This window comes from Oryx dammah, unplaced genomic scaffold, assembly GCF_014754425.2.
Source record: "Oryx dammah isolate SB20612 unplaced genomic scaffold, SCBI_Odam_1.1 HiC_scaffold_8, whole genome shotgun sequence".
In the NCBI taxonomy this organism is placed as follows: domain Eukaryota; kingdom Metazoa; phylum Chordata; class Mammalia; order Artiodactyla; family Bovidae; genus Oryx; species Oryx dammah.
Window position 1 is genome coordinate 40,206,122 of NW_024070192.1, and position 16,125 is coordinate 40,222,246.

The 16,125-nt window shown below is 47.6% G+C and overlaps 1 protein-coding gene across 1 annotated transcript in view; it reads right to left on the reverse strand.

Moving 5' to 3' along the window:
- The window catches only part of NXN (nucleoredoxin), a 161,330-nt gene extending 159,555 nt beyond the window's left edge, over positions 1 to 1,775 (reverse strand). Inside the window, exon 1 of the mRNA XM_040243834.1 lies at positions 1,307 to 1,775. Within this exon, the coding sequence (XP_040099768.1) occupies positions 1,307 to 1,678 (372 nt within the window). The 5' untranslated portion in view covers positions 1,679 to 1,775. The remainder of the gene's footprint in view (positions 1 to 1,306) is intronic.
- Positions 1,776 to 16,125: the final 14,350 nt, after the last annotated feature.

The following is a 16,125-nucleotide window of genomic DNA, read 5'->3' on the forward strand; positions in this document are numbered from 1 at the left end:
CATGTTTTTCCAATGCTAAATTTACAAACTCTATTTGTTAAACTGTGTTTCAAACATTGCTTCTGTGGATGATTTACTTGAGACGTATGGGGCCACAGTATAAGCCTTTTACTCTCGCTAAATCTATATCATGCTTCTCAACAAGATTCTATAGGCATTAAAGAAACACATGGCATGCCCTTACCATCCTCCGGAGTGGAATCTAAACGCTCCCAGCAGAGCCCTTCTGTCCACTCCATAAACAGAGATTCTCCTCAGGAAAGAACCCCGCTGGATTCACGCGTTGCAGCAGGCATACTAATTAAGCAAGAGCGCTCCAAAACTTTTTCTGTTTCGATTCATGGCAAAATTTCCTGAATTCGTTTTATTAAAACAGACATCTTCATCCAACAGACACACTCAAAAATCCAAGCTAATTTCAGCAGCAAACCCAGGGGAGAGGAGGGATTGAGAAGTTGACAGAGGAGTGTAAATTTCCCCCATTCTCATTCTTCTGGTCAGTCTGCACTTAACAAATCGGTTCAGCGTTTAATTCGATGCCAAGACACCAGTGGCCCACCAACCAAGCCACTAATAGCCACATGGACGGGTCTGGTCCAGCGCCCGGGAGGTATCAGGAGGGATGGCTGGCTGGACAGCCAGACAATGAAAGGCTCCCTGGTGGCCTCTAGTTCAGTCCGAGGGAGGGAAAAGGGGGAGCGGAGGGAGGGCAAGGGGAGACGACCAAGCTCCTTTCTCGCCTAAAGCCACGGTCAGCGGCCGACACCCCCACCCCAGGGCGCCGGGGGACCCGCCCTCGGCCACAGCAGGAGGTAGCCTCAGGAAAGCAGATTTCTCTCGGAGAGAGAGGAAACTTCCTGGTTCGGGCATTATGGGTAGGGGGCCGGCGCCCTCCCCCCGACCACAGGTAGCCGCGGGGAGTCGAGGGCTGAGGGAAGGAAGGGGCCCCCTCCCCGCGCCTCTGCCCGGGGCTGAGGGTCACCGAGTCGGGATCCCCGACCGCAGCCACCCGCTACGGGAGGTTCCCAACATGTGGGGACCCGGCCCTCGACTCCCCAGGACGTGAGTCAGGGTCCCGGGGGCCGAGGGGTTTCAAACTTCCCCAGCGGGCGCGGCCTGGCATCGACACCGAGTTGCGGCCGCGGGAACCCCGATCCAGCAGGGTCCCGGGACGCGGGGCGGGCAGAGGCAGGGGACGCTGAGGAACAGGAGGGGAAGCGCGTGCACTACAGGAGGGGGCAGCGGGGGCGCCGGGGGCCGCGAGGACCAGCTCCCGGGAACGCGCGACGAGGCCGGCGCCGCTCACCTTCCTGTGCTTCTCCTTGTAGGGTAGCGCCAGCCACGGCATGTCCCGCACGAAGTCCTGCCATTGCCGCTGGTCCTGATCCGAGGACACGAAGACGATCTCCAGGCGGCGCCGCGGCTCGGGCTCCGCCGACGCCCCGGCCCCCGGCCCCGGCCCCGGCCCCGGCCCCGGCCCCGCCGCCGCGTCCCCCCGCAGGCGGCCGTAGAAGGCGGCCAGGCTGGCGCTGAGCTGCGCGCAGGGGGCGCTCAGGCTGCAGCCGAAGTAGAGCCCGAGCAGCGAGATGCCGCGGGCGGCCAGCGAGTGCACGTCCACCTCCTCGCCGCCGCCAGTCACTAGCTTCTCGCCCAGCAGCTCCTCCAGGAAGCCCGACATCCTGGCCCACCGCAGCCCGGGCTCGCGGGCACCCGGGCGGGCAGGCAGCGGCAACACCGCTCCCTCGGTCCGCGCGGCGGGCGGAGGCGGCAGCTGCGGCGGCGTCGGCGGGCACAGGCGGGAGGGGAGCCACGCCCACCTGCCACGCCCACACCACGCCCCTTCACCACGCCACGCCCCCTTTGTAGCCGAGCTTGCCTCCTGAGCCCTGGCTGCGGCCGGCGGCGCGGGCTCCCGCCGCGTGGCCGAAGTGCTCCCGAGATAGCCCCGGCGAGAAGGCTGACCCGAGACTCTCCGGTCTGTCGGAAATACCTGGGACCTAAGTGAAGAAAACAGAAGGGGCCGCTGAGCCAGACTTTCCGAAGCTGCAGTCCGCGCAGGGCGGGCTTGGCCTCTCCCCTCCCTCCCATTTCCTCTTCGCTCCCGAATTCCAAATTCTCTCCGGAATTCTCCAGATTCCCACCCGAGTTCTCTTATCCCTCCTTGTTCTTCTTCCCTGCCACTCTCCCTACCCACAGCCTATCCCGTTGGCCGTTTGTACCCCCACTGATCTCATAATACTTGTAGGACTTAACCGTCTTCACACAGTGATAACTTGGTCCGGCTAGGTCTTGCTGATCTCTCTCTGTATGTTTTGTGTTCTCTACCACAAGAGGCCGGAAGCACGCCACCTCTTATGTTTCTTGCGTAGTTTCTGATCCAATGATGGGTACATGGGAGGGAATCCATAAGTACTTGTGGGTTGATCGCAGGTCGCAGTGTGGATTTCAGTCCCCAGGTCGCCGCGGTCATTCCTCACCAGCGAGTGGCTCTCTTCCATCTCCACAAATATAGGCAACAGATGCCGCGGCATCTCTAAATCGATGCTGGCTGCTCTCCTGAAACGGTTCCATAGCGTCTACCCAAGTCTGTTGATAGTTGAGAGAAATTCTATGGATTTTTTTTTTTTTTTTTTTGCCAGCTGGCGAGATGCTACCCTACGCTTAAACTGAACCTGGATTAAACAGGTGGTCTGTGGCAAGTCTTCCGGCCTCCCCCCAACACATACACGAAAAAAGAAAAATTATACCATGCCCACTCTCAACAAGAGCGTGCCAGCTCAGCTACTAACAACCCAGTGAAAGAAAAGAACACCCCTTTCACCGCCCTCCACCAGCCTTTGCAAGTTATTTCTTGGGCATCCACCGCCATCTAGTGGAAAGAGCAAGAAAAGACAAAGGGATACCAGCAACCAGGCAGAATATTTGTATTTTATAGCTGCTTTCCACACACACAAACACACACACACAAATCATAATCCGCTTTACAAGAGTTCATTTAAACCTCATAACATAACCACAAGCTTTTTGGCACAAACATAAGTTTTCATGCCTAAGGTTCCCAGTTTTTCTGGAATAGAACAAGGAATTCTACTGGTTCTCAGCTCAGTGAAATGTTACCACAGAAACTGGTGAAAGAGGTGGAGGTGGATACCACGGGTGGACTGGCAATCTCTTGAATGATAGCCGCTTTCTCAGTATCCACCTAACACTGCTGCTCATTTCATAAGTAGGCTCTTTGGATTGAGGATTGCCTTTAGGCAGGCAAGAACCCTATGACAAAGGCGAATTCTGAGTTCATTCTGAGTGTCCTGGCAAAATTCTGTGTGACTGCAGAGACAGTATTATTACCAACACATGGAAAGCATCACTTTTTAGTGAAAACATATAAAAGCCATTAACATAACAGACATTAATTTGTTACATATCTTTTTGAAATTCTGGAAGTGGGTTAAAATGTTTTATTTTCTCATCCAAATTATATAGTTGAAATGCCCGTGGGTGGGTTGCATCAGGTGCGATCCAAAGCATGTAAGACAGACTCCTATACCCTGATGCTTTCAAGTAAATGCTGAAGAGATGTAAGAAGACCATAAGCATCTTATTGATGCCTAGAGACAAAGTATTTGTTGTGGAGGGAGGTGAGGAGGGAATTTGGGGGATTGCAAATTGGGGGAAATAGTGAAGTCATTATTACAGTACTTTACTCTGGTATACTAGGTGCAAGTCTGTATAAAGAGGTGGTTTGTTCAGCATTTTCCTTTTATTATTTTACAGGAAAGCACTTTCCACTGGAGTGTGTCCAAACCAGCATCTGGCACCTGGGAAAGTGAGAGTTTGAACATACTGCGCATGAAATATAAATAAAATTTAGAGAATTGTTGGTGCAGCAGGCCCTGGTTACATGCCAAATATTGCAGCTGCCTTTTAAAGGGGTGTGGAAAGAGGGGATTTGCAATGGAAATGATTCCAAAATCATAGTTCGAGTGGGTGTTTGTTATAAGAAGAAGCCTGAAGGACTCTCTGGGCTTCCTGTAAAGAATAGCCAACATCCTTCGACTTATGGAAAGCACGCTCTCTGAATCTGCGGTTCAAGAGACCCACTTAAAGAAAATACCCCTAGTGGTATTTAGCTAATTATGTCATATGAATTTACTGGCTATTCTGCAAACTATTATTGTTTTAAAATATGTGTTAAGGAACCACAACATGCCTGACATTTATAGCACATACACATTACAGAGTTTTCCTTTTGAGAAATTGCATTCTAAGGCATGTGATATCAGACAAAACTTGCACTGGTAAAATACATATTTGTAATCTGTAAGATTCATGAATCACATTCCTTGGTCTTCAGGACTAGAAGCATATGTGCACAAAAATATATCTGTGTTGGGACATCTCTGGCAGTCCAGTGGTTAAGACACTGTGCCTCCGCTGCAGGGACACAGGTTCAATCCCTGGTCAGAGAATTAAGATCTCATTGCCACATGCGCCAGGTCAAAAAAAAAAGATGTATATGTACAGATAGTTACTGATACATTGGTAAACCTAGAAAAAGACTGGAAAACTGGAAAGAGCCTAATTATGTATCAATGAGGAGGAATAAAAGATGGCACATTCATCATTTGGAATACAATCTAGTCACTGAAAAGAATTAAGATTTCTGTATACACTGTATCAGTCTGTGTTCGCCAGAGAAAGAGAACCAACACAGAGATTTGCTACAAGAAATTGGTTCACATGATCATGGAGGCTGAGAAGTCCCAAAATCAACAGTCGGCCATCCAGAGGCCCAGGAAAACTGATGGTATAGTTAATTCTAGTCTGAGTCCAAAGGCCAGAGAATCAGAAGTGCTGATGGTATTAGTTCTAGTCCCTATTGAGTCCAAAGGCAGCAGGAGACCTATGTCCCAGTTCGAAGGTAGGTAGAGAAAGTGAATTCTCCCTTACATTTTGTTCTATCTGGGCCTTCAACTGATTGGATAAAGCCCACCCACATTGGAGAGGGCAACCTGCTTTACTCAGGCTACTATTTCATGTGCTGATCTCATCCAGAAACACCCCCACAGAAATACCTATAATAGTGTTTAACCAAATATCCATACCCCAGTCAATTTGACACATAAAATTAAGTATCACAAGCCTCAGTTCAGTTCAGTCGCTCAGTCGTGTCCGACTCTTTGCGACCCCATGAATTGCAGCACGCCAGGCCTCCCTGTCCATCACCAACTCCTAGAGTTCACTCAAGCTCATGCCCATCGAGTCAGTGATACCATCCAGCTGTCTCATCCTCTGTCATCCCCTTCTCCTCCTGCCTTCAATCTTTCCCAGCATCAGGGTCTTTTCCAATGACTCAACTCTTCGCATGAGGTGGCCAAAGTATTGGAGTTTCAGCTTCAGCGTCAGTCCTTCCAAAGAACACCCAGGATTGATCTCCTTTAAGATGGACTGGTTGGATCTCCTTGCAGTCCAAGGGACTCTCAAGAGTCTTCTCCAACACCACAGTTCAAAAGCATCAATTCTTCGGCGCTCAGCTTTCTTCACAGTCCAACTCTCACATCCATACATGACCACTGGAAAAACCAGAGCCTTGACTAGATGGACCTTTGTTGGCAAAGTAATGTCTCTGCTTTTTAATATGCTATCTAGGTTGGTCATAACTTTCCTTCCAAGGAGTAAGCGTCTTTTAATTTCATGGCTGAAGTCACCATCTGCAGTGATTTTGGAGCCCCCCCAAAATAAAGTCTCTCACTGTTTCCACTGTTTCCCCATCTATTTCCCATGAAGTGATGGGACCAGATGCCATGATCTTAGTTTTCTGAATGTTGAGCTTTAAGCCAACTATTTCACTCTCCTCTTTCACTTTCATCAAGAGGCTTTTTAGTTCTTCACTTTCTGTCATAAGGGTGGTGTCATCTGCATATCTGAGGTTACTGATATTTCTCCCTGCAATCTTGATTCCAGCTTGTGCTTCCTCCAGCCCAGCGTTTCTTATGACGTACTCTGCATATAAGTTAAATAAGCAGGGTGACAATATACAGCCTTAACGTACTCCTTTTCCTATTTGGAACCAGTCTGTTGTTCCATGTCCAGTTCTAACTGTTGCTTCCTGACCTGCATACAGGTTTCTCAAGAGGCAGATCGGGTGGTGTGGTATTCCCATCTCTCTTAGAATTTTCCACAGTTTATTGTGATCCACACAGTCAAAGGTTTTGGCATAGTCAATAAAGCAGAAATCACAAGCCTACCCCTTATGAACTCGGCACCCATATGCATCTCCTTAAACTATACTTTCTCTCTAAATAAAGATAATACCAAGATCATGATCCCACCAAATATGATACAAGTATATGGATTATGAAGAACTGAACTTTGACTGTATGCAACCAAAACTGCACTCATTCCTTCCCCATAAGAGATAGTGATTCCTTAAGGATGTTTACTCACCTTGATGGCACATGACTTAAACATGATGATGTAAAATTAACAATATTTAAATACTATAATATAAAGTATATATACTATACACTAGATGCTAATTTAGAGAATATACAATATTCTGGAGAATCTCACCCTGGCTCTGCAAGGTACTATCACCTAACTGGTGCTGTAACTGAATCTTCCAAAGGCCATTCTATTGTTCCACCAAATTAGGTGTTTCAGAGTAGTAAGAGCATGGTAAGACCATGTGAATTCTGTGAGCATGTGACTTGCCTGTGCCTTCAGGGCCTGCTTAGGCCCAATCACACATATTCCACATCAACCTGATGATGAAGTGTTCCTATCCACGTCTGATTTTATGGGTTGGTGGGTCAGATAACACCCAGTTCATGATGGATAGCTCAGGGAGCATGGTAATTTCCCATGCTTGAGCATGGCCCGAGCATTCAGTCTCTATGAAGACCCAGTACCAGGCCATGTGTAGTTTCTGCAAAGGAGAATAGCTATCCACAGAGAATGTGAATAACTACTTTTCTTTGCCTCACCTGTAGTGCCTGCCAAAGGCTCCAAACAGCATCCCTATCTGCCACTGACCTACCTCAAGCACCACTGGATCTCATGGGTCATATGACAGGAGACAGGGCAGCTTCTACAGCAGCCTGGACCTTCTGCAGAGTCATCACTTTTTCTGGACTCCACTCAAAACCAGCAACTTTTGTGGTCATTCAATAAATGAGCAAGAGACTTCCCTGGTGGTCCACTGGTTAAGAATCTGCCTTGTAAGGCAGGGGACATAGGTTTGATGCCTGGTCGGGGAACTAAGATCCAATATGCCACGGAGCAACTAAATTGGTAAGCTGCAACTACTGGGACTGCGTGCTCCAGAGCCTACACATCGCAACTGCTGCGCTGGAGCCCCCTAAAAAGATCTGCATTGTGCAACAAAGATCCCAAGTGCCACAACCAAGACTCAACACAACCAAATAAACACATATGTTTTTAACAATGAGCCAGAGTGCGCAATGTTGTGTGGCAGCCTTGATGGGAGGGGAGTCTCGAGGAGACCAGATACATGTGTATATGCGTGGCTGAGTCCCTTCACTGTTCACCTGAAACCATCACAGCATTGTTAAACGGCTGTGTGTGCATGCTCCGTCACTTCAGTCATGTTTGACTCTTTGCAACCCCTGTAGCCCGCCAGGCTCCTCTGTCCAGGGGATCCTCCAGGCAAGAATATTGGAGTGGGTTGCCATGCCCTCCTCCAGGGGATCTTACTGATCCAGGAATCGAATCAGCGTCTCCTGAGTCTCCTGCATTGCAGGCAGATTCTTTGCCACTGAGCCATCAGGGAAGCCCTGTGTTAAATGGCTATACCCCAATACAAAGTAAAAAGTTTTAAAAAACGGGCCAGAAAAGGAAACCCAAATGAGAAATATACTGCCTCCAAATACCAGGGCATGCTGTAGCCTAGTCAAATTGACACACAAAATTCACCATCACATACACCGGTATGACATCTCTCTAAGATGTAACACAAGAGAAAGTAAGGTGCAGAATACGTAGAAAATATTAAGCAACCGCTTGTAAATTTTTAAGCAGAGAAAAAAATGTATATATATACATAAATGTAAAGTTTATATAAGGATGAAATATATCTGGAAGGACATTTAAAAATAGTAACAGGTTGCTTAGGGAAGGAAATTGAAGAACTTTGGAATAAATGGGAGAAAAATCTGGAAGGTATTATTCTAGTCCAAAAAGAAAGTATATTTTGAATTTTCAAATAAGAACCTATTCGAGGTTAAGATGCCACGAATGGAGAAAGGAATATTTAAAGAATATCAGGACATCTCAGAATAAGAGACAAAGTGTTTAACACACACACAAAATTCAGATGCCATTAAAACAAAGCTATTAGCACACAATGAACACTTTGATTATAAAAGTTTTCCAAGTCCACTTACTTCAAGAAATAATTGAGTCAACAAAATTTGAGTAAAAATCGATTCAAACAAAGTATTCCTTTTCGGGGAGACGGGGGGCATACTGCAAGGCTTACAGAATCTTAATTCCCTAACCAGAGATTGAATCTGGGCCTTCAGCAACAAAAGCCTAGAGTCAACCACTGAAGCAGCATGGAATTCCCTAAAAAATGTATTCCATTTAACTGGAAGTTCCCTGTAAAAAGATTTTACCTGTAAATTAATTCTCTAGTACAGTTTTTGGCATCTCCTTTATCTTTTCCTTTTTTAAAACCTGGTCTTTGGTGGCAGATGTACTGATAAGGGAAACTGTTTGATAGAGAGGTGAAAGAAGCAAAATATGGAGGCAAGGTTTGACAAAGATCAAGACGAGGGAAGGGAGGAGCTTCCCTGGTGGCCCAGTGGATAACACTCCATGCTTCCAATGCACGGATAATACTCCTTGCTTCCATTCCTGGTCTGGAAACTAGACTCCACGTGCCACAACTAAAAAAGATCCTGCATCCCACAGTGAAGATCAGCGATGCCATGTGCTGAAATATGTGCTGAAACACAGATCCAGTGCAGCCAAATAAATATTAAAAAAAAAAACAGACGAGGGAAGGGAAAGAGGGGTGTGGCCCTCCCCTCGTTAAAACAGTAGTGTGCTCCTTCTCTTTCTGGCACCCACTTGATATGTAATTTTAGGAATTCACCATCATAGTTCTTTCTAGATTTCATTTTATCCCTCAGCAAAGCAGGAGTCTGGTCTCTCGTTTTTCAAGCCTTGTAATTCTTGTCTGAGTCAGAAATGCGAAGTGCTACAAACACATTATGCATATTTATGTTTGCCTCCAACACTTTTCAGAGCAAATCTCAGGATTACAACTTGTCATCGATGTGACCCTACTGCAGATATAGCAGTGTGTGTGATTCATTACACAAGTATTCTGGAGTAGGCTCTAACCATCCACCAGACTGCCAAGCTATAGGCCAAATTTCCAATTCAGCTTTTCATAAGCAAAGCCAAAGCAACAGCAGAAGAGATAGTAAGCAAGTCTGATTGTTGAGTCTGGGTGAATCAATAAAACCTCCAAACAATTATGCTGTGGAAGAAATCTGCTCCAGAATGTTAAGCCCACCCTTCAGAATCAGGCTGGAGTCTAAGAATTTGGCACTAGAGACAGTACAGGATACCTCTGTTGTCACCATGGCTATGTTGTAAGTAAAAGGCATAAAGAATTAAGAAATAATAATAAACATTTTCTGGGACTTCCTTAGTGGTCTGGTGGCTAAGACGCTGCACTCCCAATGCAAGGGATTGGGTTCGATCCCTGGTTGAAGGAATAGATCTCACATGCCACAACTAAAGATTCCACATAATGCAATTAAAAAATCCTGCATTGCCCCAACTAAAAAGTATCCTCTGTACCACAGTGAGGATTGAAGATCCTGTATGCCACAACTAAGACCCGGTATAGCCTAAATAAGTTTTTTTTTTTTTTTAAGATGGAGAACAGTATGGCAATTTCCTAAAAATCTAAGAGTAAAACTATCATATGAGCCAGCAATCCCACTACTGGGCATTTACCTTGAAGAAACCATAATTGAACAAGACACACGTATGCCATTGTTCACTGCAGCACTACGTACAATAGCTAGGACATGGAAGCAACCTAGATGTCCATCGACAGATGAAAAGATAAAGAAGTGTGGTACAGAGACACAATGGAATATTACTCACTGTATTTCTACAGCTTTTTGAGTTGGTTCTAATGAGGTAGATGAACCTAGAGCCTATTATAGAGTGAAGTAAGTCAGAAAGAGAAAGACAAATATCATATATTAATGCATATATATAAAATCTCGAAAGATGGTACTGATGAACCTATCTAAGGTTGATAGAGATGGTGACATAGAGAACAGACTTTTGGACAGTTGGGGAGGAAGAAGGTGGGATGATTTGAGACAGTAGCATTGAAACATATACATTACCATATATGACACATATGAAACATATATGTGTAAAATGGATAGCCAGCGGGAATTTGCTGTATGTCACAGGGAACCCAAAGCTGGTGGGTGCTCTACGACAACCTAGAGGGGTGGGATAGGGAGAGAGGTGGGAGGGGGGTTCAAGAGGGAGGTGACATATGTATACATATGGCTGATTCATGCAGAAACCATCATAATATTGTGAAGTAACTATCCAATTAAAAATAAAATTTAAATATATGGTGGTGGTTTAGTCGCTAAGTCACATCCAACTCTTGCAACCCCACGGACTGTAGCCTGCCAGGCTTCTCTGTCCATAGGATTCTCCAGGCAAGAACACTGGAGTGGGTTGCCACTTCCTTCTCTAGGGGATCTTCCTGACCCAGGGATCGAACCCAGGTTTCCTGCACTGCATGCAGGTTCTTTACCAACTCAGCTACCAGGGAATTTCTACATATATATACATATAAACATATACATATATATATGTATATGTATGTATTGTGCTATGCTAAGTCACTTCAGTTGTGTCTTTGCAGCCCCATGGATCAAAGCCCACCAGGCTCCTCTGTTCATGGAATTCTCCAGGCAAGAATACTGTATATATTTATACTTGACTGAGAACTGGGCACAAATCAAAGAAATGACAAGGAGTCCTAAAGTCCAAACTCACCTCACAAACACTAAAGACCACACATTATTGAGAATGATTCTAAGCCACCACTTCCAGATCCAAAACAGATTATGGAAAGCAGACCACTGGAAATGGAAATGTTCGAGAAAGCACTAAGCTTGGACAGAAGCATATGTCTTCCTGGGCACAAGTTGTAGAAGCAACACATCAAATTTAGACTTTATCCTGACACAGAGAAGAATTCTGAGCAGGACATACGATCACGCTTTGGTGCTGAAAGACCATTCTGTGGATGGTTTGGAGAAGAGCAAGGGAGGAGGTATGCCCAACAATGAAGAGTCAATTATTAGGTGAGAATTGACTAAAGGGCTTCTGGTGCTCCAGGGGTTAAAGAATCTGCCTTGCAATGCTGGGGATGCGAGTTCGATCCCTGCTCAGGGAAGATCCCACATGCCTCAGAGCAACTAAGCCTGTGGGTCACAATAACTGAAGCCTGAACACCTAGAGCCTGTGTTCTACAACAAGAGAAGCTGCTGCAGCAATGAGAAGCCTGGACACTGAAGCTAGAAAGTAGCCCCTGTTTACGGCAACTAGAGAAAACTTACACACAGCAATGAAGACCCAGTGCATCCAAAAATTTAATTATTTTATAAAAAGAAAATTGACTAGAGGCTAAATCAGAGCATTTGGAAAATGCTTGCCTGGAAAATTCCATGGACAGAGGAGCCTGGTAGGCTGCAGTCCATGGGGTCGCTAAGAGTCGGACTCGACTGAACGACTTCACTTTCACTTTTCACTTTCATGCATTGAAGGAAATGGCAACCCACTCCAGTGTTCTTGGGGACAGGGGAGCCTGGTGGGCTCAGAGTCGGACACGACTGAAGTGACTTAGCAGCAGCAGCAGCAAATCAGAGCATTGAGTCTAAAAAGGAAGGATGGGTTTAAAAAACCTCACACTGGTGCTACCTCCTGAGTGCTCACAGAGCCCATTTGGGGCCAGAGTCTCTTCTCTTGGATGGAGGGATAGAAGTTTCCCTCTAAAACCCAGGCTGGCCTCAGCATTCTGAGTCCCGGTCCAGCTCTCAATCCTACAGCTTCTTCTCATCCATACAGGGCACTGACGCCCAAGCAATGCATTCAATGACAGGCTCTTATTCTTCTGTCTGCTCAGAGGCCTACCTGCCAGTGTTCCTTGCAGATCAACAGAGCTCACAAATGGCTGAGCTGTGGCTAAATATGTTATTTACAATCGAAAATAATACTTGCCCTGCCTGGACCCAGGCCCCAGCAAAGCTGCATGCCTGCTGTGCCCCTCCTAGGACAGTTCCTTCTTCAACCCAGAGCACTCCAGGCTCTCATTCATCTATCGGGACATGGGAAACTTTGGCTTTGGGGATGGTGGCGAGTGCATAAAGGGATCACTGATGGTTTTGTGCCCATTGAGTGAAGCAATATGGCAGTACACCTAGGCAGGGGCAGCCTCTGCTCAGATGCGGTGTCTCACCATCATTCCTTCCTAACCAGAAACTCTAGCCAAACAGGTGTGCCAGGCTTCAGGTGGCCCTCTGTTAAAGCTCACCCACTGCCTTATGTGACCACATGTGACAGGTGGTGCCAGAATTGTACCAAGTCTTTTTAAAAAATGTATTTATTATTTATGTTTGGTTGCACTGGGTCTTTGTTGCTGCAAGCAGGCTTTCTTCGGTGGTGGCGAGTGGGGGGCTCCTCTCTAGCTGTGGTGCTCAGACTTCCTGCACTGGCTTCTCTTGCTGTGGAGCACAGGCTCTAGGCTCTCAGGCTTCAGCAGCTGTGGCACACGGGCTCAGCTGCTCTGTAGCATGTGGAATCTTCCTGGACCAGGGATCAAACCCATGGCAGGCAGATTCTTATCCACTGCACTGTCAAGGAAGTCCAGGATCATACCAAGTCTTGATTCTCAAATATCCTTGGATTTCTTCTCTGACCTACATTCCTCACATGAAGACGAAGCCATCCTGGGGATGCTGGTGGATACTGTCACCTTCTCGGGGTTCCTGAGCATCTGCTCCAGCCAGGCTCCAGCCACTTCTTGTTAGTATCTTCTTCCATGAGTTTCTCAGCTGCCATATTTCCATGCTTAGTTCCTAGCTGTCCTCTGATTTTGAAGGACATGGATCAGGGCACTTTAAATACAAAGTCACTTATCCAGTACCCACCATCCAGGGTGACTCAGCTGGCTACCTATGTGGCCAGACCTCCTACCAGCAACGGGACTATTCAGACTGATCGCTGTTACCAAATTCACATACAACTCAAATCCACACAGGACACACTGCGCCTTTCAACTCGGACCTCCTCTTTCCAACCCACTTGTGCTATTTCCTTTACTCCTGGGCTCCTGACATGCCAAGGCAATCACAGGGCAGCCAGGCTCTCCCAGACACCCAGAAAGAGAGATGATCAGGCCCTCCTCCAGTGTGGCACCTCCCTATCTGTGCCAGTACTCTTGCCTGGAGAATCCCACGTAGGGAGGAGCCTGGTAGGCTACAGTCCATGGGTTTGCAGAGTTGGACACGACTGAGCGACTTCATCTGTGCCACTACCCATCACTCCAAGTGATGGGTCATCAATCCAGAGCACTCTGACTTCTCTGTGAATCTCATTTATCATGAAGTGTCTCCTGTTCTCTCTGACCCACTGAAATGCTGCCTCAACCCTGTATCCCCATGGTCAGAACAGACAACCTGTAACGTGAGAGCAACTGGACTCCCATGAGGCCGTGGCCAGATAAAGTCCCTAGACAGGCAAAGGTTCAGGCCAGGGAAACAGACATGGGAAACCACTTCTTACTTGTGGAATATGCTTGAAGAGGTTCAAGCTTTCCATCAGGTGAAACCCATTCCACCTATGGAAGGAGATGGGTGGGGAAAGAGAGGTAGCGGATCCGGGTATCTGTGCCTCCTTCTGTGATCCAGGCCATCATGTTCCAGAAAACAGGCTGGAACATGTTCCAGGCTTCTCCCTGCCTCACCATGGTACCACAGCTTTTAAAAAAATTTTTTATCTTTGTCTGCAAGCGTCTTTGTTGCTACATGCAGGCTTTTTCTAGTTGCAGCAAGCAGGTGACTTTGATTTCACTTGCTGACTTTGATCTCACCTGCACTCTGATGCAGACTCTTCACTGTGGGATTGATTCTTGCTCTCTAACTCATCCCAGGGATGAACTGTTTAGATCGTTCCTTGCTTTCCAAGGCCACCTTGCCTGAGACTTGCCTAGGGGTCTGTCCCAAGTTCTCTCAGATCCAACTTTGGCTCTTAAGACCTCTGCGTGAATCAGAACCCTGGGCCTCTCACTCTTCTGGAAGGAATAGGTGGTTGGCAGGGTGTGCTGAGTTAAAGATGCCTGTAGGGAATGTCTGGTTCCCATGCTGATGAGAAGGCTCGGAGCTGGAGATGAAGATTTGGGAGTCACTGCTGCAGTACAGGGGCTTACCAGGTGGCGCTAGTGGTAAAGAACCTGCCTGACAATGCAGAAGAGACGCCGATTCAGTCCCTGGGTGGAGAAGATCCCCTGGAGCAGGACATGGCAACCCACTCCAGTATTCTTGCCTGGAGAATCCCATGAGCAGAGGAGCCCGGTGGGCTACCGTACAGGGGGTCGCAAAGCGACTTAGCACACGCACGTGCATGCACCCTGTAGTTCAGGTGGTAGTAGAAGTCAGGAGCGTGGATGAGCTGCCCAGGCAGGGTGAGGATAAAGGATGAAGCCCCGAGGGGACCAACAGGAAAGGCTCAGGCGGAGAGGTGTCAGCACAGAAGACTGACAAGCTGGAGAGGCTTTGGCAAAACTAGGAGAGAGGAGCTCCACAGAAACTGAAGAATCTTCAAAGCAATGATGCGTCAACAGCAGCAAACGCAGCTGAGCCAGCAAGTGCAATGAGATCTGGACTCAACAACTGGGAAGCTACCAGTTAGGATGAGTGGGCTCATGGTCTGGTGGGAGCTGAAGCAGGGTGAACTGGGTCAACTCTGGCTGCCCAAGGGGTCTCTCAGCCTCTGTTGACTGGCTACCGTCTCCATCTCCTGTTTCCCTTTATGTTTCTCTTAGCTGATACAACCAGATATGCTGCAAGTCTGGATCAATACAATAGTTTGGGATCCATTTTGGTACCATAGAAACTACTGTGAAAGGTTTCCTGGGTTCATACATGGTGCTATCTCTCAGTTAACCTCCAGGTTCTGAGTTTGCAAGCTAGTAAACACTTTAGGTGATTCAGCATAATCGAAGTGGCTTTCACCGCAATGCTAGTCCCACATCGTCAACTCCATTGACAACAACTGGCTGGAGGGAGTAGCAGCCTCGGACTCCCTCGCTCTTCATCTGGCCATAGCCACCTCGTGCTTAAACTCGGCTAGCTTCACTAATTTTTTGTGTGTGTGTGTGGCTGCGCGGCTCGACGGATTTTTAATTCCCCCACCAGGGCTGGAACCAGGGCCCTCGGAAGTGAAACACGGAGTCCTAAGCAGTGGATAGCCAGGGGGGTTCCTTTTTTTTTCTTTCCTTTTTTGTCTTAAACTTCACTCATTTGTTCATTCATTTTCTTGGCCCCTTCTCTCTCCCCTCAACGGCTCAATTACTGAATAAAACATTTATGCCATACATTCATATCACGTTAATTTGCAAAGCACCTCATCCCATCCGCATCTCGCAACACACTCTAGGGCTGGAAAGACAGTCCATGGGGTAGCTGGGGGTCGGACACGACTGAGCGACTTCACTTTCACTTTTCACTTTCACGCATTGGAGAAGGAAATGGCAACCCACTCCAGTGTTCTTGCCTGGAGAATCCCAGGGACGGGGGAGTCTGGTCGGCTGCCATCTCTGGGGTCGCACAGAGTCGGACACGACTGAAGCGACTTAGCAGCAGCAGCAGCAGCAGACCGTGGCGAGGCGCGCGCACCCCCTGCTGGTGCCCCGGCGCGCTGCAGCCTCCCTGCCCTCCGGCCCGTCAGGAGGAGCTCGAGAGGTGGCGGGGACGCGCGTGCCCGCGCAAGGCTTCCTGGGAAATGTCTGGGGTGTAAGTGTCTCAGAACTACAAATTCCAGCACGCCCCG